The sequence below is a fragment of the Panthera tigris genome, chromosome B1 (genome assembly GCF_018350195.1).
Source record: "Panthera tigris isolate Pti1 chromosome B1, P.tigris_Pti1_mat1.1, whole genome shotgun sequence".
Classification (NCBI taxonomy): domain Eukaryota; kingdom Metazoa; phylum Chordata; class Mammalia; order Carnivora; family Felidae; genus Panthera; species Panthera tigris.
The window spans coordinates 80,823,491-80,850,480 of NC_056663.1; the positions used below are offsets into that span (position 1 = coordinate 80,823,491).

The 26,990-nt window shown below is 44.5% G+C and overlaps 1 protein-coding gene across 5 annotated transcripts in view; it reads left to right on the forward strand.

Annotated features, from left to right (window-relative positions):
* The first annotated feature begins 1,094 nt into the window (after positions 1 to 1,094).
* The window catches only part of ZNF827 (zinc finger protein 827), a 171,999-nt gene continuing 146,103 nt past the window's right edge, over positions 1,095 to 26,990 (forward strand). For all 5 annotated transcript variants that reach the window (XM_007091762.3, XM_007091763.3, XM_007091764.3 and 2 more), the window contains exon 1: positions 1,095 to 1,232. In XM_007091762.3, the coding sequence (XP_007091824.1) occupies positions 1,190 to 1,232 (43 nt within the window). In that variant the 5' untranslated portion in view covers positions 1,095 to 1,189. The remainder of the gene's footprint in view (positions 1,233 to 26,990) is intronic.

The following is a 26,990-nucleotide window of genomic DNA, read 5'->3' on the forward strand; positions in this document are numbered from 1 at the left end:
GGTGACCGAATCTTATTTTCCCCCCTTTGTCAAGGGGATGTAATTCTCACGTAGGCAGCGTTTTTCAGTTTTAACTCCACTAAACACTCCCAAACTGGGCATTTATTCCATCAACCTCATTATCGATTTCACCATATGTTATCTTTTAATTTTTTTTTAAATTATTTTTATTGGAATGTTTTTTGGAAGAATGTGTGGGAAACCGTAACCTCCACAAACTTAAGGTGATGGGGTGAGAAGAGTAATTCTTGCAGTGCAAAACCGTGAAGAATTTTATACAGAACAAAATGTAGTTTAATAAACAAAAGAAAGTTAAGAGAAAAATCTATTTTCTTTTCTTAAAAAAAAAAAAAAACCAGCAAGAATAATGAACTAATCGTTGTTTAAAGAGTGGGGAAAACTTTTTTCCCCCTAGATTTGGCGAATAGCGGGATAAATTCGAAGAACTCCATCCCACCCCCGCACGCGCGCCCCCCATTCTTTCCAGAAGGAGCGGTTGCAAATCCCAGGCTGAGTCCGCCCTGGGAGCCTTAGGGCACCTTCCTCTTTGCTCTGCGTGTGTGTGTGTGTGTGTGTGTGTGTGTGTGTGTGTGTCTAGCTCTCGCTCTTTCCCTCAGTCTGTGCCTCTGTGTATGTGTGAGTGTGTGTGTGACAGAGAGAGAGAGAGAGAGAGAGAGCGCGAGAGGAGAGAGAGAGCGAGAAAGAGAGAGAGAGAGCAAGAGAGCGAGCTGTGAGCTGTGCTGCCGCCGCCGCTGCCCTTTGATCCCGACATTAGTGTTAGGGGCTCGGAGACACAGAGCGCGGCCATAGACACCGCCGCACCGGCACTCATTTATTTATACCTCCCATCACACACGCGAGCATAGGACACACACACACTCACACCTATTAGATCCGTTTCCATTGAAGAATATTACGCTCGGGGACAAGCCAGGTGCACGACCAAAAAATTAAAAAAAAAAAAAAAAAAGGAAAAAAAAGAAAGGAAAGAAAAGAAGAGAACCCCTCATCTGGCTCCAGGAAACCAGCTTCAGCCCATTGCACACACCGGAGAGAAGGGGTTTCCCCCTGCCCGCCCGCCCGCCCCCCAACTACCTCCCCGCTCCTGCCAGTGTCTGCCTCTCTGCCCCCACGGGGGTTTATTTGATCTCACATTAACCAAGGAGGAGAATGTGAGAAAAGGGGGAAAATGCCCAGGAGGAAGCAGGAGCAGCCCAAGCGCCTTCCCTCACGTAAGTCATCCCTTCTCCACCTCCTCTCGTGCCATTTTCTCGCCCTCCCTCTCCTCTTTCCCCTCCGCAGCCTCCTCCGTTGTTTTCTGCATTAGTTTAGGGTTACAGAGGTGAAACTGACAAAGACACAGCCCGGGTTACTCCTCGTTTAGGTCTATGCTGAGGCAGCCATGTTGGTGATGATCAGCCCCGTGCCCTTTCTATTCTCTCTCTCTTTTTCTTTCTTTCTCTCACCCCCCCCCCTTTTTTTCCTTGAGATCGGGCTTTTTTTCCTTTCCCCTCCCCCTCCCCCTCCTCACTCCGGGTTGCTGGGGGGAGGGGGCAAGAGACGGGAGGAGGGGAGTAGTGTGGATGCCGGGTTTTTTTCTTTTTTTTAATCGGGGGGGGGGGTGGTGGGAGAGGTTGGAATCTTTAAAAAAAAAAAAAAATCCTTGTGGATCCCAGTGCCTGAGGGTGCGGGGGTCGGGGCGTGCGGAGGGCTGGGGGCCGTGACATGGCGTTTGGGGGTGTCGGGGCGAGGGCGCGCGGCCGCCCGCCGGCTACAGGATCCAGGGAGAGGTCCGTCTCCGGCTAAAGGTTGCGCCGGGGTTGGTCGGCCCCGGAGCCGCCGGCGGCAGCGGCGGCGGCAGGAGCAGGAGGAGGCGGAGGTGGAGGAGGCGGCGGCGGAGGAGGGGAGTCGGGGGCGGGCGAGGCGGGAGCGGCTGGGGAGGGTGTGGGGGCACCGCACACAAACACACCGGTACACACGCGCCGCCGGGCGGCTGCTCCCGCGGCGCCGGGGCGAGGGGGCGCGCCGGGGCGCGGGGGGCGCGGGGCGGCCGGGCGGGGGGCGAGGCCGGGCAGCGGCGGGCGGATGTGGGGTGCGGGAGCTGCGCCGAGGCGGAGGCAGGAGGCAGGGCGGCTCGCGGCGCGCGAGGTCCCTGCAGAGCCGAGGGGAGGGAGGAGCAGGGCTCCTGGCCGCAATAAAATGCGGGGTCAGTCGGAGCAGACGGAGCCAGGCGAGACTCGGGCTCTCAGACCCCCCTCCCCGGCGAGCCTGAGCAGAGTCCAGGACTAAAGTGCATCACAACCCTCCCCGGCTGCAGCCACACACACCAACTGGAGACACACACCCGCCGGCACGGCCCGGTCCCCTTCCCCTCCTCCACCCGCGCCCCCGGTCCCTCTCCGCCCTCCCTCCGGCTTTTCTTTGCTAGACTCTTAACTTTTCCCCCACTCCCTCTCCAGCTCCCGCCCCCCCCACCCCAATCTTTCTCCGCTTTGAGTGTTCCGAGATGCTGCTAAAGCTAAAAGTGAAGGAGAAAGAAGCAACTAAAAATATCCCCCGGGGCCGCCCGGCTCCTTGAATGCAGGGAGGAGGGGGCAGGGGAGAAGGCGTGGGGCGGGGTGACGGGGAGGAGGGGACGCCGGAGGCGCCGGAGGGAGGGGTCGGGGGAGACCGAGGGTCAATTTCTTCTCTCTCCCCCCGCACTGCTCCCCTCTCCCGGCGGTTTGGCGCTGCTTGGAGCCCGATCCTGCAAAACCCGGGCTGGGGGCGGGAGCGGAGCCGGAGCGCCCGCCCGCCTGGGTGTCGGGCCGACGTGGTCGGTCACCTGAAGTTCACGGAGGGTGGGGGAAGGGTTAAGGTTATGGTGTCTCGGGCTCGGGTTGTGTGTGAGCTTGTGCGTTTCCGCTGCAGACAGGCAGCTCGATCGATCTCCCCCTCGCGAAATATCCGCGGCGGTGCCTGCCCGGGGGGACGGGCAGGGGGCGCGGGCTGCTCGGGCCGAGCGCCCCCGCCGCTCCGTGTCACCCGGGCCGCGGCCGGAGTGGCGAGCAAGGGCACTTGCAGGCAGCCCGCTCCGCAAACATTCCTCTTTCTTTCCCCTTCCCGGTACGCCGGAGTCGACGCACAGGGCTTGGGTTGTGCTTTTTTCCCCTTCCTTTAAAAAAAAAAAAAAAAATGCCCCTGTGCAGTCCTTTCTTCGCCTGCCCGCTAGAGGTTCTGAGGATAATATCACATATGTAATATATATGCACATAAAATCACTCGCAGGCGGCTGCGTGTGTAGGGAAATTTTGCGCGAGGGAAGAGAAGGCGGCGGAGTCGGGGAGGGCGAGTTGGGAGGCTCCGCGCTGCGATTCACAGAAAACTCGCAGCAGTTGGTGGAAGAGTGTGTGCGTGCACATGGCCGGTCGGCCAGTTCCCAGCTCTTTTCGGGGGCGTGTGGCGGGGGAGGGAGAGGAGGCAGGAATCCTGGGGGGGGGGGGGGGGGAGGGTCGGGGGAGGCTTGCCCTGCTCGGACAAAATGGGCTTCAGTGTTCTCTGCGAACTTGCCCTTAGATGGCAACTTTGGGAGCTGATGAGCTTGTGTGCGAAAACCAGGACGGTGAGGTTATTTGGTCATTTTCCTTTCTTCTCTTCTCCCCCCTGCTTAAAAAAAAAAAAAAAAAAAAAATGTTGGCGGGGTTAGAGGGAGGGTAGGAGAGGAGAAGGGATTTATCTGTTTTCGGCTCTGACGGAGATGGAACGCCTTCCCTCCCGTTGTGTGCAGCGCATTCGGGCAGCTGCAGCCTGCCCTGCTGGTGACCTTGACCCTGACCTCGTGCGACTACCCTCTCCGTCTGAGAGGAAATTCAGGCTCCATTTTAGCTCGTATGCCTGGTGGGCCTCTCCTGCTTGCTGGTGCCTGGTGATTAAGTTATATTTTAAGAGTGGACTCTCCCACCCTGTTCTCTAATTGAATACGGTTATCCACTCAACTTAAAAAAAACAAAAAAAAAAAATCAACTCCTTCTAGTCACATAAAGCCACTTTTAGTGAAGTAAGAAGCAATTACCTTTTTGGAAACACCGTAAATGTCCCTGTAGTTTTTAAAGGGAAGCCTAATTTGCAAAGCTTTTCCACTTACCTTTTTGTGGATGTGTGCTGCCTGTTCTAAGCATGGTTTACACATGTTTTGTAAGCAATTTGCATTTGGACTAAGGAATTTTTGGGCAAATGGTGTATTTTGCAATTCAGACACTGTAACCCAAGGCTTCCTAAGTGCTGAGTGAGTCTTAAAGAAACTTGCAGTGGTGGGGAGATATAATAAATATTGACTTTGATAAAATTAGTGTTAATTCATATTTAATGTAGAATATAACTGTAGTCTTAAGACTTCATTGTAATGCTAAATTCTTTATTTGTTTATTTATATGAGGGGAGGATTTTGCCTTAACCTGGAGAACTTTTTTGTACAGAGTTAAAATATAGTGACTCTGGGACTGATAGAAGTCATCTCAGGGTTTTAAGAAGTTATACAGTGGCACATTTTAACCTTGACCCTGAAAGAAAGGAGCGATGTGTATAATTTAGGGGGGAGGGTCGTTAGAGGGGGAATGTGATGGGGAAGTTTGCTTTTGAAGCCAAACACAGAAGTGGCTAATAGACACTATTAATATAGCTTTAAGAATCTAGAGAACCTGTAAACACATTTAAAATTAGAAGTAGAATACAAATTAGAATACAAAAAGAAATTGGTGAAAACTGAATCTATACAAACTTCAAAGTGCTTTCTACTTTCCCCTAGGCCCGCCCCCTTGCCTCAGCCCCCTCATCAACCACTGCTACTAATATAGACTTCATGTGCAGAACCTATTTTTCTGTTATTAGATATACTACTAGCCAGGCATGGCGTGGATTGACAAGGTCTCTCACTCTACAGCACAGACACCAGGGAACCTGGAAGCTCCACCCTCAAGTAGATTAGTCCTGGAAATCCAGACTAGCACTTGGTACTATCTGATACCGAGTCTGGGGTGCGTCTCAGCCCCTGGCACGGAGTTCCAGCAATTCCCCAGGCTGGGCTTTGGCCTGCTAAGGTTTCCTAGCTCCTTCTGTTCAACTAGACACCCATGGGACTGTTCAGAACCGAATTAGCCTTGGGGATGGGTGAGCCATTAACCTGACACTACTAACCTCAGCGTTAGATTTCTGATTTAAAATGCTACATAGTCATTTTCTCCTGAGCCTCAGAAGTAAGAGTGTGTGTGTGTGTGTGTGTGTGTGTGTGTGTTTGTTTTTGTTTCTGTTATATGGGCCTCATACATATGCAGAAAAAAAAAATAGCCTGTCCTATACAGTTGAGTGGTGATTCTACTGGCCACAAATCAAAAACAAGTTCTGCACTAGCTTTTGGAGGTGACCTCCGGCAAAGGGTGTTAAACCTAAACTATTTTTGAGAAGTGGCTTTAAAAATTATTACTTAAAATAAAGCCTTGATTTCTTGGCCTAGAGCAATATTACCATTTGGGTTTAAATATGATTCTGCTGCTCTTGATGGCTCTTTTATAAAAGTTCTTTTCACCAGCAGGGTCCAATACCATGTTCAAAAAATAAGTCCTAGAGATCCTCTGAACCATACCATGTGCTTATCTGTAGCAGAATCCCAAACTGCATACCTTAAAAATGTTTGTCGGTCTAAGAAAGAGGAAGAGGGGGAAAGTGATACTGTGACTGTTTGCCAGGCCTGGGGCTCAGCACTTTCTAAACATCGCTACATTTGGGATCACTAACTGAGGAGGGAAATGGTCAGGAAGGGCTTTCTCTTGTGTTTGTTACATCTGTAAATCCTTTTACCATTGGCGCCATCAGCACTTTTAAGATTTCCTCATTAGCTTCAACTTACCCATGAACATGTATGAGTTCAGATCCTATTATATTTATCATTGGAAATCTGCCTGATGCTTATTCCCAGGGGGGAGCACAAAAGAAAAGTTAATGGAACAGTTGTTTTGTTATTCTAGTATTTTCATTGTTTACTCAGTTGTGGGTCAAGACGTTATTGTGTTCTTCATTAACAAAACTTTAAAAATCATCTCTTGCTTTCTAGTAAATGTGGGAAGCAAAATGATCAGCAAAGCAGCAGAAGCCCTTATATTTATATTTTTCCATTGCTTTTTATGTCTATTGGAAGAGAAGGGGTAGAAGGTTTTAACTCTTTCCCCTACTTGGTCTTACTATTTTTTTTCAGTGACGAGGCACTTCCTCCTGACTATGACAGGAACCACAGGGAAAAATTTTGAGTCTGAAGCAATAAAATATTTCACTGCTCGTGTCAGGCAGAGCTAATGATTCTGAAGTACCACACAGCAGGCTAGGTTGATACTGGGCAGTAATGTTCATCTGTTCTCCTAAAGGAAATCCGTGTATTCCTGATATAGCAAGTAAGGTACACTGAACTTTCTTGTTAAAATAAGGAAGACAGTTCAAAATCACATTCCTTCTAATGCTTCAAAATAGTTTCAAGTAAAAAAATTGATTTTTAATTTATCTATGTGCTGCCATCTTGCTCTGGAGATGCCACAGCTGGTGTGAGTTGACAAGTCCTCAAGCACAAAGTGTTAATAAATCACGCTAGAGCGTATAAATTGGACAGCCGTCGGCCAGGGTCAGAGCTGGCTGCGCAGTTGAGTTTTTAGAGCCTTTGAATGGCCTCTATTAGGAGAGGTCCAAAGGAGGTGTGGAAAATCTCTGTCTTGCGAGGCTTATAAAATTAGGTGGACAAAGCCTGCGGAAACACCCAAGGGACAGTGTTGTGTTGGTGGAGCAACCGGGCAGGCTTCTCTTGGGGGTCAAAAGGTGGCTTAAAATACAAGGAGTCCTATTAATGTCAAGAGGTTCTCGTAGGGAAGACTGGGTTTGTTGAATCGTGTGCTGCTCGGCTGGTTTGGTAAACCAGTTTATTTAGTAATCCCGGTAGTTTGAGTTCAGACGGGGTCAGCGTGAATCGGTTTGACAAAAGAGAAAAACTCACCCAGTGTCACTCACCCCGGTCACTTGCGTGCAGAGTGGTGTCCTTGGACGCAAAGAGGACAAGGTGTGAAGGAGTGGTGGTGAAGCCCACGCGGCCACTGTGTGGAACAAGGCTCCCTTGGTTTCTGTGACTGGTCGGCATTGCCATCTGTGAAAGCATGGTCCTGAGAGTAGGTTAATGTATCCTTTCCCCTTCCTGGTGGGGAGTTGCTGGTCTCTCTTCCATTCTTCTTTTTTGAAGTAAGTACCGCTGGAGCATTAGGACAGCAGGACAGAAAAACAAACACAACAGGCTGGAGCTGATATCTGCATTCTGAGTGATGTATTAGTAATTTTCTATAATTTAATCAGACTGATCGCAGAACGAGATAATGATGGTATGACCTAAAAAATAGGACGTTTGGGGGCGTTCAAGGCTTTCTAGCATAAGGTTTTACTAGACCATGGGCTTTGTGGTGAAGGAATAGATTCTAAGTTTTCTCTTATCAGAAAGAAATTCAGACCAGGCCTAGTTCTGGTAAGACGTGTGGGTTTTTTTTTTTTTTTTTCTATCAGCTTTTTATTACTACTGTGTTTTGGCTTAGTTAAGATACTCTAGAATCACATTTTTTAGACAGAGATTATAAATGAAGATGCTGTGTTCTGTTTTTGATGTATTCTCTTCTGTTCCCTACTTTGCTAGGTGCAGCTCAGTAATTCACACCATTGAGGGCCAAGTGTACAAAATACTTTATGGTTCATGGTAGCTGAAGTGTCTTCTGTCATATTTTATAAGAAACTAATGTGCAAAGTACAGACCCTAGAAATAGCTAGGAATACTCGCTAGGCTGAAGTTGCCAGCTGCTTTCTCTCTTCTGCTCCGGGGCAAGTTCTGTGTTTCTGTCCTCTGTCTGTAAATTACATCTTTTATGATATCAGAGAATAGTGTATGACTAGGTGCTGAAGCGGGGGCCTCTCAGATGACTCTCATCATTCCCCAAGGACCCACCTTTGGGATAGAATTGCTGTAGTTACAAGGTAGTTTCATAAATTAAAATCAGACTTGGGCTTGATACTAATCTTTAGCTGCATGGGTGCATATTCCTGTTTATTTTATAAAAGTCAGCTTCACTGCCATGTATACACACACATAGAGGCTGCACTGTAGCTAATTTTATAAAATGTACAGTGATACACGCCCACGGTCTGAGATCAGCATGTGGCCTTTAGCAACTCTGCTTTTCACAGACTGACCCAGGGTTATATTAAATACAGCAGATTCTGTGTGCCTAAAAAGGATATTGTTTCCAGCCGTCCATTCCCTTCTTATTAAAAAACAACCTCCACCACTGAAGTTCTGTCTCTAGAGTTCTTAAGTGACTAAGGCTTAGGTATTCATTGCTTCTGTTTTTGAGAAAGTCCAAATTCAGCCAGGTTCTGTCTATCAGCAACGAAGAAATGCGTGGACCTTCTCTGAAGCTTGAGTCTGAAAAAGGAAACCCTAAAATAATCTCTCTCTTTCTCTCCCTCTCCCTCTCTCTCTCTCTCTCTCTTTCTCTGTCTTTCTTGTAATTCCAGCACAGGTCAGACAAGTGGTTAGACCCCATTAGAAATGTGGGCTGGAGAAAAAAAGGCAAGGAGTGAGAGACCAGAGGATCTCAGGGTGGGTTGTTTTGAGTACTCTGAAGAAGTTGGCCTTCAAAGGGGACCAGAGAAGACCAGGGGAAAATGAACTTTTACGGGATTGACCAGCAGCACTCTGCTTATCTGAGCTTTCAAGACAAGCTACTGTACTTGTGGAAGGGTGCTGGATTTTTCTAACGTTCTATAGTGCTCGTTTCTTAAGTTTTCTGGCAGGATATTTGAAAAAGCTTTTGTTGCTTTTTGTAATGACAGGGAGAAAATATCATGTGACTTTGTCCTCTTTTCACTATGTCTACCGTATATGGTACAACTTAAGTGAAAACAGAACACACGTGCTTTAAGTTCATGGTGGTTAAGTGTACAGACTCTGGCACCAGGCTGTTCAGAACCCAGCTCTGGCACTGACTTGCTGTGTGACCTCAGGGACATTACTTAACTTCCCTGTCTTTGGTTTCTTCATCTCTCAATAGTGATGAGAGTTCCTCTATCATAGGGTTCTTGTAAGGTTTGATTGATAAATATCAGTATCGATATTGATAAATATCAGTAATATATGCACACATAAATCCATGCCTAGTTAGTGCCTGCTGCATAGAAAGAACACAAGAAATATCAGCTCTTATTATGTATATGAAATAAGTTTCCATTTGCTTAGATTGTGATTAGACTACAGGCATTTCTGACCCAGGACTTTTTGGTGATTTCTGTGTTTAAAAAATTTTTTTTCCGTATCTCTCATCAGAGTGATGAGTAATAATGTGATATGGTAAAATTCTTTTATAAGGCTGTTAAAATAGGGCTTGACTAATATTGTTTCATAGGCAAACAATATTACACTAGACTTTTACTGTAGGAACATGTTCGGTGTGTGTGATTTGACCTGAATTACATCTAAACTGTGTAATAATCATATGAATTATGACTGGGTTTTACTGTGAAGTAAGGACAATAAATCCATGCTCACAGACTTATAGTGAGATTCAAATGGGAAAATAGGTATTTAATAAATGTTTATTTATTCATTTATTCAACAGTCAGTCCACTGATTAAAATTACCCAGGGGAAATTTATATTGGTTTTTCCATGTGTTATTTAGGTAGTTTAAATTTTGCACCAAAGAAGGAAAGTCAGGGTCTGTTGTTTTTAGTTGCAGAGAAGCAGGCCAAGAGAACACATTAAATTAATTTTAAATGAAGAATTCAGGTGTGTGTGTGTGTGTGTGTGTGTGTGTTGTGTGTGGGAGATAGATCATATCAGAGGTTACAAGCTAGTGGCCTACCGATGTGTTTTGCCCCACACAGTATGTTTAAAAACTTGAAACAGCATTTGGAAATGGGTGGTTTCACATAAAAATCCAAATTTCTAGCTTCTTTTGAAAACTTGGAAGAGCCAGCAGCACGGGGCCCACCTCCCCACATGGCAGCAATCTGCTACAGTCGGTGGCGGCTGTCTCCCTTCCCCGGGCATGTGTTCGACAGTCTGCCACGGTTCCTACCACTCTGCTGCCGTGTCCCCGTCTGCATGTACACCTGCCCACCTCCCTCATGTATATTCCTGCCCGGCCCCTGCAGGCCTTTGGATTGGAAACCGTCCTACATTCTTCAACATTCAGTGATCTTTTAATTCATCGTTGAGGCTAAAGTATTGTAAGCCACATTCTATGGCAGTAGTAAGAAGCAGTATAGGGTGGGGATTAAGATCCTGGTCCCAGGGAAGCATGAGATCCGTCCTGGCTGCACCACATTTTAGCCTTGACCTTGGCAGTTACTGCAGTCTCTGCCTGTTTTCACATCTGTAAAATGGGGGAACATTGTAGGTCCTATGGGAACTGAGTTCACACAAGTTGGTATTTAGATTCGTGTCTGGCACAGAGTATATGCACGATACATGCTGGCCATGTTAATAGACACGAGGTGTAAATTCATTTCAACTAAGGATCCCAGTAAGATGGCTCTAACTGTGCTGTGTAATCAGTCAAAGACAACTACTGCTGCCTCTAAGTTTCTGATCACCATTAGCCAACACCGTGGTTCTCAACACTGGCTGCATGTTGGAATCACCTGGGAGATTAAAAAGTTGCAAACACCCCCAGCAATTTAAATTTGATGGCTCAGAATGGAACCTGGGCATGGACATTCTTAAAAAGTTCTCTGACCAATTTGAATGGATAACCAGTGTTGAACTTACCAGAACTCCCACTCTGGGTGGATGCCATTTCAGCCAAAAATAAAGACATGTTGAGCCTAGCAGCTTATTAACAATAATTTGTTTGACTTTTAAAACCCTGGAAATAGCTCATGGACCTGAGTAATTGACTTCACTCCTCCAGGTTGAAGTCAGAGAGAGGCTCAGGGAGGAACCTGCACTAGGCAGGAGACAAGGACTCCAGTCTTCTCTGTCCACTGTCCCCCTACGGTCACCGGGGTTTCTCACTAGCTTTGTGACTTCGGGCAAGTCACTGAACCTCTCTGGGCTTACCTCGCACCATCTTGTAAAATGGATAATAGTAGATCACCCACGCTTCCTATTTATGTTGTATCTTATTGTTCACAAAGCATTTTCACTGATATCATCTGCCTACAAGCAAACAGGAAAGACTCCTCCCACCAGTTGGACAGAAGTAGAAACAGAGCCATGAAAAGGGAGAAACTAGCTTGAGGTCACCTGTGTCTGCAGTATCAAGGGCTGGACCATCTACTGGTCTTCTGAGGCCCACTGCATCTCTGAGGACTTCAAAACCTTCCTGGGGCCCTACACAGGAAGGACATGCCTTTGCCACCTGCACTTCCATTCAGGGACCTTCCTCTACAGGTGCCGCTGGAGCACGTTGCTCTGTGATTCGTGAGAACTTGTGCCACCGATAATATTTCTTTCCTCAAAGATTTAGGCTAAGCTGAGGGTAAGAGAATGAGAGTCACATGCCGTGACACTTTCTGGGGTCTGAATTACGTGCTCCATATGGAGAACACTGCTTTCGTGTAATGGCCTAGAATTATAGTTGTCTTCTAATCTGTGCTTGTTTGGCCCTACTTGTTAACCCAACAGTCCTCTCTACAGCATGAAACACAGCTGTATTTGGAAGGAAACAAAGTGTGGGACACCCTCTGCTTCAGGAAATATTCCTGAAATGTGCTGCATGATTTCTCCCTTCTAGGGGGAAGCAAACGTCAAATGATAATTTACTGCATTTTAATCTGAACTAAGAAAGAGGGGAATTAAATTATAGCGAGCTGTTTTCTGACACTGATAAGGAGAGAAATTTCATGATCGAGAAGCGGGGTTGGGTTGGCTGGACCACTAGATCACATTTAGAGAGAACTGCTCTGCACCAAAGGCTTCTTGAATACTTGCCGAGAGGTGAGGAAATATATACAAAAGAAAGTACAGAAGTACCGTACAAGTATTTGAAACGTGACTTAAGTGTACTTCATCAGACTGGAGCCAGAGAAATCACAGATATGAATTCTGCTTATTAATTTATTTTTTAAAGTCTATATTGGCTTTTAATGGCAAACGCAGTGCCGGCTCAGTGTAAATAATTAAAACTATGTAGAAATATTCAAAGTAAAGCATGAAAGTCCCCTTTCCCAACTTTCACCCCCAGAGATAACCACTATTAATAGATAACAAGCAAAAAGATAATAAGGAACACTTAAAATTCAGCCTTCATTCGAAAAATGGATGCATTTCAGCAGAGTTGGCTGAGTTAATTCAAGTACTGAATTCAGAACAAGGGTGGCAACACTGGTCTTGTAAACTGATTAGATCACATCTGTAAATTGAATGCCAAATTGAGTGCCCCAATTTAAAGGGGGAAATTGATAAACTACTCACCAGAAGGGAGGCAACTAGAGTCTAGGTTCTTGAATTCATCGTATAAGGAATTAATTATTGAGACAATTGGGAGTGCTTAATTTGAAGCTAAGAGTGAAGTTAGATAACAATCATGCCTGGTAACTACACTCAAATATATAAAGTTCTGTCAAGCGATAAAGGGAGTGAACTTACTCTGAATTGTCATTCATCTTAAATTCTTAGCTTGGGTCTGCTGATACTTGTTTAATTGATTGGTTGGTTGATTGACTGATTGATTGATTGATTGATTCATTCATTCATTCAAGCAGCAGTAACTGAGTGCTCTGTGCCAGGGAGTAGGGATCAGTGGAGTTGAATAGAGCATGGTCCCTGCTTGCAAGGATCTCAGAGCCAAGTGGGCACAGAAAGAGATGAAACAAATAATTAAAATTCGGCATGAAAGGTATTTTCATAGATTTATGAAATACTGACCAGAAAACAGAGACTAGGACCAAGAGGATAGAAGTTATAGGGAAGATCACTGATTTTTAAAGATAAGGGCCTGGTGAATAAATACAACTGTGCAAAAATGAAAGATCTTGTGTTTACCAAGAAGCTCGTTCAACCACCTGGCAGGGGTGGTTTTCAAAGGACTTCAGGTAAAGAGGAGTGGGATGGGAGGAGACAATGCTGACTTACATTGAAATCATTTAATATTATGAAAAAGAATTCTCTAAAGCAAATGCTGTTTTGTTTGGTTTCTGTCGTGAAGTGGGAGATCTATTCCTACCACGGAGCAAAACCTCCCTCGGAATGCTGAATCGAAAGTCTTTTGGGAATAAGGAAGGACATATGTCAACACACATGGTGTCACATTAGAGCAGTGAGGACATGGTCCGCTGAGAGTTGTAGTCCCTACTGGGTGCTCATTCATTAAGAAAAAGTTTTGAGCATTTATGTGACTTGTAGAAATTGTACAGATTGCAGCCCCTGCGGACAGTTCTTTGAAATGTTGACACAAAACAAGCAGAGGATAAGCGCAAATCAATATGCTAACAAGTGCAAGACAATATAATATGAATTAGAAGTGTAAATGTTCGAGGAAACCCAGTGGGAGTGATGGGTAAGATTCCTGAAGAGGAGTGACACTTAAAACATCCTTAAGGAAGGGATGCATTTAGATCTTGAGAAGAGAGGAGAGAACATTCTAAGCAGAAGAAATGACATTAGCCAAAAGAGGGTGAAATAAGCCAAAAGTATGTGGGAGACACTAGGAAGTGGAATCAAAAGGGTTATATTGGTGATGTAAGGATAGGAGGCAGGAAAAATGTAGTAGGAGCTGGTCCAGATGATAAGAGATTAGGATTACTAAATTTTGTAGTTTGGATACAATACAAAATCAACTGTGAAATGTAGTAGTTTCTTTCACTGTGATGACAAGTGACATGGAGGCTGGTGGCCTGAAGGAGCAAAATGGCCTTTTTTATGCAGGGAGGGCTGTTGAAAAACCGAAGATCCATGGATGGCACAGATGCTGCTTTGAAGTTGTCTCTGGAAGAGCTTTCCGGTGATGGGCTTCTCTGGGGCCAGTGCTGGAGGCCCTCAGCCAGGGCTCACCCCATGCCTCTTGCCCCTTCCTCACCTCTTTGGTTTTCTTTGGCAAAGAAAGCTCTAATGCAGTGCTTCCCTTTCAAAGCTGTAAAGTAGTGCTGTTTACAAACAGTAACACATCCAACATTTATACACAGATAAGGAAGCATAATGGTAAAATGAACACCTGTAAACTTACTGCCCAATCTAACATGTTTCAACCCTATCAGACTTCTAACGTGCCCTTCGCCTGCTACCTGTCCCCATTATCCTGAGTTTTCTGCTTATCGTACCCCTAGCTTTACCCTGTTTGGTTTTGCATGTATTCTGCACCTTGGTTTTCCACTCAACGGTGATCTTTGTGAGATTTATCCACATTGAGGCTTGTAGCTGTAGTGAGTTCATTTTCACTGCTCTCTAGTGTTATACTGCAGAACCATACTATAAGGGGTGTATGGTTTGTTTCTACTTCTTGCTATTATGGACTGTGCTGCTGTGAACATGCATGCACATATCACTTTGTCTTGAGGGACTGTCAAGTTCATAGTGTAAGATATGGATTTTCCAAAATTTTAATTCTTGCTGGCAAGCTTGAATTTTATCATTGGCTACAAATACTGTCAGTTTTTCCTTAAGGTATCAGCCTTACTTCATTTCCAAGAAATAGTGTGCCAGGTACCCCAATTTTTTTTAAGTTTATTTATTTATTTTGAGAGAGAGGAGAGAGACAGTGTGTGCCCAAGTGGGGGAGGGGCAGAGAGAGAGAGGGAGAGAGAGAGAATCCGAAGCAGGCTCTGTGTCGTCAGTGCAGAGCCTGACGCAGGGCTGGAATGCACGAACCATGAGATCATGACCTGAACCTAAGTTGGACGCCCAACTGACTGAGCCGCCGGGCGCCCCTGGGTACCCAAATTTGAATGACCATAGTTTGTCAGTTACGCTTTCAGTCAAAAGTGATGTTCCATGAAAAAAGTGGCTGGTTCACCTCTCAACTAAATCACAGATTTACTTTTCCTTGAGATAGCCATCACACTTTAGTGATGGCAGAAGTGCTTCATGGACACATTTCATTACATATCATATTCAAAAGGTGTTTCCTCAAGGGGTCAGTCTTTAATAAAATGAATAATCTTTGCTGCTGCTTCATCAAAGACATTCTTGGGTGAAATGGACCTGGTTATTTTGGGGGTGTGTGTGTGTATGTTTTACCGTGAGTGTGTGGCAGTGAAGAATACAATGATTCCTAGTGTGGTTTGGTGTTACTGCCTTGATTGGAGCTAAGGAGCCAGAATTTTACCCATCATTGCTTTTGTATCATCATTGCAAATGTCAATAGAGTGAAAAGGGCAAATAACATCTTAAGAATTCTTATGAAAACAATTTTGATCTTGAGGACCCTTGAAAGGGTCTCAGAGACCACTAGGGGCCCACAGACCACACTTTGAGAACCACCGTCTAAGCTGTCTGCATAGAAATGGGAATGCAGGTGTCGGCGTTCGTGTTTCTTCAGCTTTACGTGAGAATGTTATACTGCAGCACTGCGTGAATATTTGCGCTGAAGAACCCAAAAGACAGAGAGCCCTGAAGACAGGGAAGTATTCTCAGCTTCTCTGAGATTTCTCTGAGGTATCTTTGAAGTCTCTTGCTCTGTCTGCAAATGGGAATGAAAATAATGTACTTTGCTCTATAGTATATCTGTCTGTTTTAAAATGAAAGTAAAGCTTTCAATACACTTTGCAGTTAGTACTTTTCTTCCTCACGCAGGTGTAGGTGCCACGGGCCGGCATGACTTAGGTGGACCGTGCTTTGCTGCGTACAAGAGATGGTCAAGGCTTTTGGGCTTGGGAAACTGGGAGTGTTTCTGGGCTTCTTGTGTTCTCTGTCTGGACTGCTGTCCTCACCAACCATTAACCCCCTTGCCCAAGACAGAAGCTTGAGTGTGATCCTAGATGCCATGCTCTTCCTTTCCTCCCGCATCAAACTGATCACCAAGCCTCTTGACTCTCTTGTAGATATATCTCTGGAGTTCATCATGGCCACTCCCTGCCACTGCTGTACCATACACTCTCATTTTCTCCTGTAAGGATTCACAACCTATTTATTTATTTATTTATTTATTTATTTATTTATTTATTTTGCCTCAATGTCATATCCCCATCCCCCTACCCTGGCTTCTGTGTAGCTCAGTATCCACACTGCTACCACAGTAGGCTTTCTAAAACACTCATGGATTTATTAAGGGTCTTTTAGACATCCCAAACATCCCCTAACTGGATAAAGTTTGCTTTTCTTAGTAAAGTATGGAAGATGCTTCATCATCTGTGCCCCCTTTCTCCTGCCCTGCTGTATACCCCTTGTTTCATTCATACTGAATTATCTATATGACAGACCATCATGCTTGTATTTCCTTATGTTGGCAGATTCGTTCCCCCTATTTCTGGATGTCTTGAACCCATCAGATTAACCTTCTGCTTATCAATTAGCACTCAGCTCTCAGGGAGGCCTTTCCAGCTTCCCCTCCTCCCCTACTATTGTTTCTTCCACCTACTGGGAGGAATTAGGGGACCTCCACTGGTTCCCACTGGTCTCTCATAATACCTCCCATGCCACACTGTTATTGCTTATTCCTCTATGTCCTTATCACTGTGAGCTTTTTAAGGGCATGGCCTATTCCGTATTCATTTTTGTACATTCTTGCACATCGCAGTACCTGGTGTAAGTGGTCAGATATGGTTGAATAAATGAACAAATGAATGAAATTAAGAATGGGTCACACAATCAAATAAATAGGAGGTGTTTCATAAAGATTCTTGCATGAATGAATGAATGAGTTGAATGAATGAGGTTAAGAGTGAGTCACAGAATCAAAGGATTTTAGAGGTAGAAAGGACCATGGAGAACATCTCCTGCTGTCATCCTTTCTCAGCAATGAGACAATGATTTGGCTAACGTGTACAGCCGGGCTGGGTAAGAGGTGATGAACAGTGCCACAGACATTCACATGGATGCGGCCTAGAGAGGCCTGGGGAGAGTCATGTGCTTCCGGAGGAGACTTGCCGAGAAGAGCAGAGGCCACGGCCTACACCACAGGGGGATACCACAGACGAAGTGCAAAGAGAACTTTTGTGGTTGGAAGTCTGTGGCACATTCCAGACTGTAGAGTCTCCCCTCAGCTATTGGCTGTTGCTCTCTCTCTGTCCTCAAACTGTGCCAAGACTGTAAGATTTTCCTGATGACTGGGCATATTCTACATCTGGATTCCATGGTCATAACAACCAGAAGTTTCCTGTCCTCTTTGGTTGAGGTGATTATGATATAGAGCTGGGTAGCAATATCAACAATTTTGAGGTAAGCCCTACCATCTAAAATACAGTGTTCTCTCATCTGAGATTTCTAGGTGTCTGGGAGGGAGGGCGAGGGGACACTATTATTCGCTGAGTGCTAATTCTGTGCCAGGTGCCTCACTTACGTAATTCTGACTTCCCTTCACAGTAGCCTCATGGCGATGATAGGTATCAGTATCTTATTCTATAAACAAGAGAATAGGTCTGTGCATGTCAGGTGGGCCTATTAGGAAGCAGAGTGGGAGTGTCTGGAGTCTAAGCTTGTGCCCTTTCTGTTTTGTCCTGCTGCTTCAGGTTCTAGAAATGGTTTCTTTTGCTCTGCAAAACCTATTATGGCCTTATTGTATTAATTTGGTCAATCCTTGAAGTTGCATTTATTTTATGTACTTAAAAGGAAGAGAATCTGTAGCTTTCTAGCTTAACATTCTCTGCGCCTTGCAGTCGACAAATCCTTCGCTATTACCATACTTTACAGATGAGGGATCGAGTGATGGGAGGCAGAACGTTCCATGTCTGTCTGGTTCATCTCCATATTCCTAACACCCGCACCAGGAGTTCATATTCAATGGGCTCTCGAATTTTTAACTAAACATGAGTCATATAGCTTGTAAGTTCCAAATTCAGATGGGAACCCAGGTCCCTGAGTCTGTACTCAGAGCTCTTTCCCCTGCGAAACCATTCTGCTTTTCCCAGACCCCTAATCTGTGGGACTCGGGAACCCACTGATAGGCCTGTCTGGTGGATTTCCACAGCTCTAAATACATACGTACGGGTAGTCTCTTAGAGTATGATCTCATTCTTGTTCTTGTTTCTCTTCCTTTAAATATCTCAAGACAGGGTTTTAAAGGACCTGACACTTCCCAATCAAATGACTTGAAAAGGATCAATTATCCAATATTGGATTCATAGAGAATTAACACCAGAAGGATTCTTGAGATCATTTGGTACCGTATTTTTGAAACTTAAAAAAAAAAAATTAGTGGAACCCTTGTCTTTAAGGAGAGCTCCAGTGTATAGACAAGATCAATGCCAGGTTGTGCTGCTTAAGTGTGTGCTAAGGTAGGAGGTAAGCTGGAGTCCTTGGGCTCCTTGAGGGTATGGTTTATAAATCACTGATCTGTTCTTGCCCCTCATTTTGTAGTGAAGAAACCGAGGTACAGACATGCTCAGTGACTCACAGAGGTGGCTGGATTAAGATGATGATGAAGCGTGTTGTCATATATCTGAATTTCCGATATCATTTTAAGCACCATTCTACTTTTATTATAAAGAAAAAGTAAATCACCTATACTTTAGAGCAGGAGTCAGCAAACTGTGGCCTGTTTTTGTGCAGCCCCTTGAGCTAAGAATGGTTCTTGCATTTTTAAACAATTGTTAAAAAAAAAAAAAAAAGCAACAGCAACAACAAAAGCAAAGAACATGGGATGAAGACCATAGGTGCCCCATAAAGCCTAAAGTATTTGCTGTCTGTCTGTTCACAGAAGAAGATTGCAGAACCTGCTTTACTCGAGTCACTGCTGCTGATATTAACATGGAAATGCCAGAAGAATTTGGCTTTCTCTAAGTAACTTCAAAACATGTAGATTTAAAACAAAGCCCGATTAGTTGAGCGTATTTACGTCAAAAAGCGTTTCAAACTTGTATTCCTCAAATGAACTTCTTTAAATTGCTCAATACATTTTCATCCTTCTTTTCAAACACCAGATTTTGGGGGAGGATAGGCCAGTTAACTAGGTTCTTGTAATACATGGGAAACATTGCCCCTAGAGGGCTGCCTACAGTTGTAAGTTCTAGAAGATGGAAAGGAAGCAATGTGCATATTTGAACACAAAATCAGGGTGTCTTCTAGACTCCCCCCCAAAAGGTTAAGAAAGAGAGGAAGCAGAGTGTGAATAATGTCAGTCACTCCTGGTCACTTTGGGGCCACACGTATGCATGCCAGAGGGATATTTCTTGTTTTGAGCCTTACCTTGGAGTTGAGCCTTCCTTTGAAGCAGTCGTCAGTAGAGCAGGTTTCCTAATGTCATCCTTACCACTTGATGCATTTCCAGAAGCATCTGAGCTTTGTTGGGAAGTGGAATGAATGTTTTCCTCCGTGGAGCATTGCTCATAGAGATAGACAGCTAGAAGGCAGTGACAGGTCTTTCGAGTGAAAGACCTAGGAAAGGTTTCTCAGTGAAACAAACCCCAAAGTGGGCATGCCTGTGGAAAGCTCCCACCTCCCGGATCCTTCAAAGACAATTAAGTGGATGAAACCACAGGACCCCGTTGTTGAGGCGATGTTAACCTAGCTACAGGCTCTCCTGGCCCTTGGGATTGCCCTAGTTGGTTGGTTGGTTGTGGTGTTTGTTGTTTTCATGGTCTTTGGCCAGATCATTGACTTATGTGTGTTCCAGAAGGTGTCCAGGGAAAATAAAAGACCATAAATAAGAGTACATTTGGCCGCTTGGTAGCAGCCATGGCACAAAACCTGGTCGGAATAAAGGTTAAAATTCTTGGCCTAAATCCGTATTTAAAGTTAACTTTGAGTTAGGGGTTGTCCTTCTAATCGATGTCATGGATTCTTGTGCCTAATAAAAAAAAATATTCTCTCACAATTCATTGCACCCATATTCCTTTTTTTTTTTTAAGTTTATTTATTTATTTTGAGAGAGCATGCACATATGAGCAGGGGCAGAGCAAGAGAGAGGGGGAGAGAGCATCTTGCGCTGTCAGCACAGAGCCCGACGTGAGCTCAAACCCACGAACAGTGAGATCATAACCTGAGCTGATATCCAGAGTCTGACACTTACCCCTGTGAGCCATCCAGGTGCCCATGCACCATCATTCTTTCATGAAAATGTGGGGGATTGGGATCTGTCTTCTCTGCAGCTTTTATTTTATATGTATTTAAGCACTAAATAAAAGCAATTTCATTTGCTCTCCTCTCCTTTGGTAAATCTCTTCTCCCCAAACACCCATTTTCTTCCTGTATAGACATATATTTTTAGTAAATAAAGGACTTACTGTGTGAAATTTTCTTTTGGCAGTCAGAATGATTATGAGCATAATATGTTTCATTACAAGGTACGTGATGTCAGTGCTTGGTAAATGTGCCCGGGAAGAAATGTATCATTTTATGTATAAGCTGAGATTTCAATAAGTAGCCATTTATCTCTCTATAGAGTGCTGTTCCTAGACGACAGAGTGCATTATTATGTTATTAGGGCTTTTTTTGGTAGTTAAGTTCTTTTTTGATCTATTAAGAATTTCCCGGTGATTTCAGTAGTTTGGTGATATATCGTTCATCTTATAACAGGTATTGGTAATGTTGGGATGAAAACATTTATACAAGAGGAAATAAAAGTCAAGGAAGCAGATAATCGACCGATTTATCAGCCTTAACAGACAATTTTTCTGATAATGCCATGGTAGCCATGGTAAATTTACTTCTGATTGCTTGAGGGGACAGATTCTATATGCTTTCTGTAACATGGAGGTGCAGGAAAGGGTGAAGGAGCAAGTTATCAATCCGTGGACTAACCAGAAGTGTTTTGGTGTGTAGATTGGCCTTGGAGTCCGTGGATTCGTGCTATACTTTGAACTATCCCTTTCTTATTGATTTGCTACAACATATGTGGCCACGAGTGTATTTTTTTGTTTGGAGATTGTGAAGTAGCTCTAGTAATAGAAGACTTCTCTTGCTTAACGTCTTTCTCAGAATCTTTCATTTGAACAAAATTTGGTTAAAATTCAGAGGTAGGTAAAAATAGCTTAATAGTCAGCTCCCAGTCCTTCCAGCCTCGGAGGACATCGCACGGCGCAGCAGCATGGTCCGTTCTGTGATAACCAGGTTGTGCAAAAACTACAGCACTAAGCTAGGCTATGGTTCAGAATCCAGAGTTGAACCAATCCAGAAAAAGTCTCAGGCCTTCGTTCACACGTACATGTATCACTTTGCTGGGGCCTCCGTAACAGAGTATCGCAAACTGGATGGCTTGAACAACAGAAATTTATTGCCTCACTGTTCTGGAGGCCAGAAGTCCCAGATCACGGTGTCAGCCAACAGAGACACAATGAAGACACAAGGAAGGGTCTGTTCCAGATGTCTGTCCCTGCTTGTGGCAGTTCCTTGGCTGTGAGAGGGTCACTCTAGTCTTCACATGGTATTCACGCCTGTAGGCGTGTCTGTCTCTGTGTCTGGATTTCCCCTTTTTATAAGGACACAGTCATATTGGATGAGGGTCCACAATAATGACCTCATCTTAACTTGTTCATCTGCGAAGACCCTATTTCCAAATAAGGTCACATTCACGGGTATTGGGGGTTGGACTCCAACATCTTTGGGTGGGGGACACAATTCAACCCATGACACTAGGTTTTCATCCTTAGTTTGCATAGTTTTATTAAGCTGGATGGGAGACAAAAAGCCACAAATTTAGAAAGAAGGAACTCGTGTCTGAGTGTGTATGCTTTTGAAATCCCATCAAAACAAAACTTAAAATGCAGGAGTGCCTGGGTGGCTCAGTTGGCTGAGTATCTGACTCTGGATTTTGGCTCAGGTCATGACCCCAGGGTTGTCAAATGTATGAATGAGAAAGAAGAATGTGCTTAACAATCAGAAAGGCAGCACTTATCAGTACTGGAAATGAGAATGATTTTCAGAATTACAAATGACAATCCTACCATTTGTAGGGGTCCACCCTGAGCATGGAGCCTGGTTGAAATTCTCTCTTTCTCACTCTGCCCCTTTCCCCTACTTGTGCTCTTTCTCTAAATAAAAAATTAATAATTAATTAAAATAAATAAATAAAGGGGTGCTTGGGTGGCTCCACTGGTTAAGCGTCTGACTCTTCATTGTGGCTCAGATCATGATCTCACAGTTCGTGAGTTTGAGCCCATATCAAGCTCTGTGCTGGCAGTGTGGAGCCTGCTTCTGCTTGGGATTCTCTCTCTGTCTCCCACTGTCTCTGCCCTTCCTTTGTTTGCTCTCTCTCTCTTGAAAATAAACTTAAAAATAAGTAAATAAATAGAAATACCCCTACTTTAAAAATTTAAAAAAAAAATGAAACTTAAAAAATTGATTACTTGAAGTTACTGTACTTTTTGCTTACCTGAAAAATTACTTTTTGTCAAACAACTCACACTCTATTAGATTTCCTGAAGGTTTGGGTTTGAACCTTGCTTTGTCACCCACTAAGTGGGTATATTGGGTAAGCCATTAACCTTTGGAGCCTTGGTTTCCTGGTCTGTAAAATGAAGAGACTATGGTCTACCACATGAAATCATGGGAAGAATTTGCTGATGAATACTGAAGCATCTAATAAAGTACCCGGTATATTTTTAGTGTTTTATGCATGATTGTTCATTCATTCAACAACTGTTTGTTGGGAGGCTGCTGTGTTCCAGGTCTTGTTCTAGAGTTCATTCATTCACTTAATGATGATTATGCCGTGATTTAGTAGAGCACTGGCCTTTGGAGTGAGACATCTGAGCTCAAGTCCTGTCTATGTTAGCAAATCAAGTATGGGACCACAGACTAATCACTGGCCCTTTCTAGGCCTCTGCCTAGAGACTAGCCATATGGACTAAATCTCCAAGGCTTTACCATCTCTAAAGTAATTCAGACAACAAATTCAAAATCGGCAAATAGAGTTATAGTTCTTGGTCTCCTACAGATCCATTGTGCAGTCTGAGAAAGTTACCCTCTGTGTTTAGCTTTTCTGTCTGAAGTGCGGGTAATAGGATTAGTACTGTCTATTTTCCGACGGTAATGATCGTAACAATGATAGCCGCCCTTTACTGAGCTCTTGACACTGTGCTAGATACTTTTCATACATCCTTGCTTCTCCAGAGCAGCTGGGAACACAGAGAATCGATGTTCCTCAGTGGTTTGTGAAGCACAGCCCTGCAGTATTTAGTAAGAACAAGTACAGCTCTAGGACAGAGTAGAATGTGGAATTCCCTTGAAATGTTAAGCAAAGAGTCCAAGAAATCTGGGACTTTCTGGAGGGGGCTTCAGCTGCGGCCCCGAGTTACCTTGGGATGCTGTGCTCGTTTCTTGGCCACTAGGGAGACTGTTGGAAAAGTTTGCAAAACACTCTCTTTTCCCTATTTCATGTTTGACTCACATCAGAAAAACAGGATTATCATTTGTAATTTTGAAAATTGTTCTCATTTCCAGTACTGATAAGTGCTGCCTTTCTGATTGTTAAGCGCATCCTCTTTCTCATTCATACATTTGACAAACAATAGCTGAACACCTGCTCCGTGCCATGTGCTATGTGCTGAGCACATAGCAAAGAAAACGAAGTCCTCTCTCTCATGGAGCTTCTCTTCTAATAAACAGTGATGCTTTGAGGGGAGGCCCGAGGAAGTCAAGGAGTCAGCCGTGTGGCTATTTGGGGGGAATTTTGCTCTTTATTTATTATTTATTAGCAAGGCAGAGTAGTAGGGGATGAGGTCTGAAGGATACAGATTATGGAGGCCCTGAGGGCAAGGGAAGGGTTTTGGATTTTATTCTGAGAAACATGAGAAGCCATTTTGGAGGCTTCTAGGATGGGGGTAATGGAGGGTGACATATATTTTTAAAAGCTTACTCCGGCTGCTGGCTGAGCACAGCGGGGCAAGAATCGGAAGTGAGGAGACCAGCTGGAAGACTACTGCCACAGTCCAGGCCAAGGACGGCAGTGTTGTATACCAGGGTGGGAACGGTAGACGTGGTAAAAAGTGGCAAGATTTGGGATGTATATGGAAGGTGGGACCAGTGGAATCTACAAATGAGTTCGATGAGGACTTGAGAGAAAGGGAAGCGTCAAGGCAAGCTGCGGGGGTTTTGGTCTAAGCAATCTTAGGGAGGAGTTGCCATTCATGTTGTGACGGGCAGTTTGATGGTCACCGGAAGGTCTGGCACCTTTATATGAAAATCCTGAAAGCAGCTCCCCTACCGTTTGCAGCTCCCTTTGCAGATAAAGAGCCGTGCGTTCCTTTGTGTTACCTTTGTTTTACTCGTGGACATCTGCAACTATAATTTAAAACCACTCCTGTGTGCACAATGTTCGTCTTGACCCAGAGGGCCTCTCCGTGCCATCTCAGTCTGTCGACTCTTATCCTCTCCAGACTTCCTCCCATTTCCCAGTGCCCTGGCAGCACCTCTTCCCCAGCTGGACTGGTGACAGGAGTCTGGTCGTCTTCTCCACCCTGGCCGTTTTAAATAACTAGCAGTTCTTAAATTTTCTCCCTGGCCATGCTGACAGCGGTTGGGTACCCTGGGCATCGGTGTTTTGATAACCGTGATCTCTGAGGCTTTGTCCCCCGGGGCCGATGGCCGGCCCATGCGTTTCACTCGCACTGTGGCCTCGGAGCCCTGAATCCCAGAGTGCTCCCTCTGTGCCGGGCACACCTGGTGTGGGGCATGTGCTAAGGCGTTTAGGCTCCAAAGGGACAGTGTAAAAACTGGCAGGTAAAACTGGCCTACATGAGGATATGTTTTATGCTTAAAATCATAAAATTGGTTCATAACAGCCTGATGTGCAGCATACTAAACCTTTATTAAACATTATAGGGGTCATCGTTTTTGTCTTCCCGGTGTCTCTTCCCTCTCCTTTCTTCTGTGACCCACATTAAGTCAATTGTAGAACCCCCGCCCTCTGGCTTCAGTGGTAAGTCTGGAGAAGGGAATAGGACCTCCAACAGGCTGATGAGAGGGGAAAGACCTTTCTCTGGTGGTAAGTCGTTGAGAGGGAAAACCCAGAACCTGTGTGGCCAAGTTGGCAGCCTCCAGGGAAAGGTGGCCTGAGAGGACAAGGCTAGCCTCTGAGAAGAGATGAAAAGCAGTGAGAGAGTGCCCCGATAGTGCACTGCCCTCCTCTCAGATGCCGGCTCCACTGTGCCCCTCCGTGTGTTTGCGTAAGGGACTGGGAATCGCACCTGTCACTTCTTGTGGTCCTGGTTGTCACTACAACCACAGGTGCCCTGGTACCCCTACTAGGATCAGGGCATCCAGCAGGAATACAAAAATGACTCACCTGTGGCCCTGCCTCAGGCATTTATAATCTAATGGTTTGATTTCAAAACCAGTGGGTGTGGTAAGAAAATTGGTAAAATCTGCCCTTTCACAAATCAATAGAAGGTCAGTTTTTAAAATGTGAAGAATGCAGAAAAAAAAAATTATTAGGTTTTAGTCACCTGAATGTTAGCAAACCCTCCTCTACATGAATTTCCAGTGTCATCTGTTAAAATCATCTTCATTCCTTCAAGGTCCATTTCCAAAGCCATGTGCACCACTGGAATTAATTTATGCACAAACAACCCTTGCTCGGTTGCTCTGTTTTAACACCGGGCTTTTGCACTTCGTATACTTGTGTAACCCTCACTCCCTGTCGACTGCAGCAGTTGGGCAAGACACTGTTGCGTCTTTGAAGCTCTCTGTTGCAGAGAACAGCTCCCCGAACATAGTATATGCTCATATTTGTTAAATTAAGTCAGTCATCAGCATTGGTTTTGCTAATAACTCCTGTATACAGGTCCTTAAACCTTACAAACCACTTTTGTATAAAATTGCATGGAAAAATTGGTTGTCTAGTACTAGATAATTGCAAGTGATATTACTAATAGGGTGATATTACTAATAGAGATGTGTGACCTTAGAATTAAGTATACGGGTGCCTGGGTGGCTCAGTCAGTTAAGCATCTGATTCTTGATTGCAGTTCGGGTCATGATCTCACGGTTCCTGAGTTCCATCCCCGTGTCAAGCCCCACATCAAGCCCCAAGTAGGGCTCTGTGCTGCTGACTCTGCGGAACCTGCTTGAGATTCTCTTTCTTTCCCTTTCTCTGCCCTCTCGTACTCTCCCTCTCTCTCTCTCTCTCTCTCTCATAAATAAATAATCTTTTAAAAAATTAAGTGAAATATTTAGCTATAAATGTATGCTAGCTGGAAAGGAAGAACACTGGGAAGATTTTTAGATGCAAATGAGCCAGAGGGTTAGTTAGGTACTAGGTGAAGACACCTGTTGTCACAAGAAGAAGGTGTTGACTACGGCAGGACTCACCATGAGTCGTAAGAGGTGAAACTTTGTTCTTTTCAAAACCTGCTGGTTAGATTCATGTGGAGCCACTGGTGGGATGAGTTGCGGGTAGATTAAGAAATGGGGCTTTTGGATCTCCATCTCCGCTTACTTTAACCACAGCCAAAAGGCATGAAAATTAATAGGTATCTCTTTCTTGCATTCTTTTTTCTCTTTTCGCTCCCTATCTTTCTGATCGAGGATCTTCTGAGTTGAGTATTTGTCCAATTAAATGCATCTGATTAAAACTGTCAAACTGAAAAGGAAGTGAGTTGGAAAAAAACGCAGCCAGAGTTGCAGATATCGAGTTACCGGTTTTCTGCTTGAGAACTGAATTATAAATAAATGTGTTAGGTAGTGGAATTTTGTTTTGTTTTCCCCAAAGGAGAAATATTCACCACATGGAAACAAAATTTATTCAGCATATTTTCGTTCCGTAATTGTACCACTTCTATTCTTAATTCTTTGAGTTGATGATTTAAAGTGAAAAACACAAAAACAGACTGTTGTGTAAAATTGACAGGAATGAGTGTGAACCTGGCTGTCAGAGACATAGGTTGTTGTAAAATTAGCAATGGAAATAG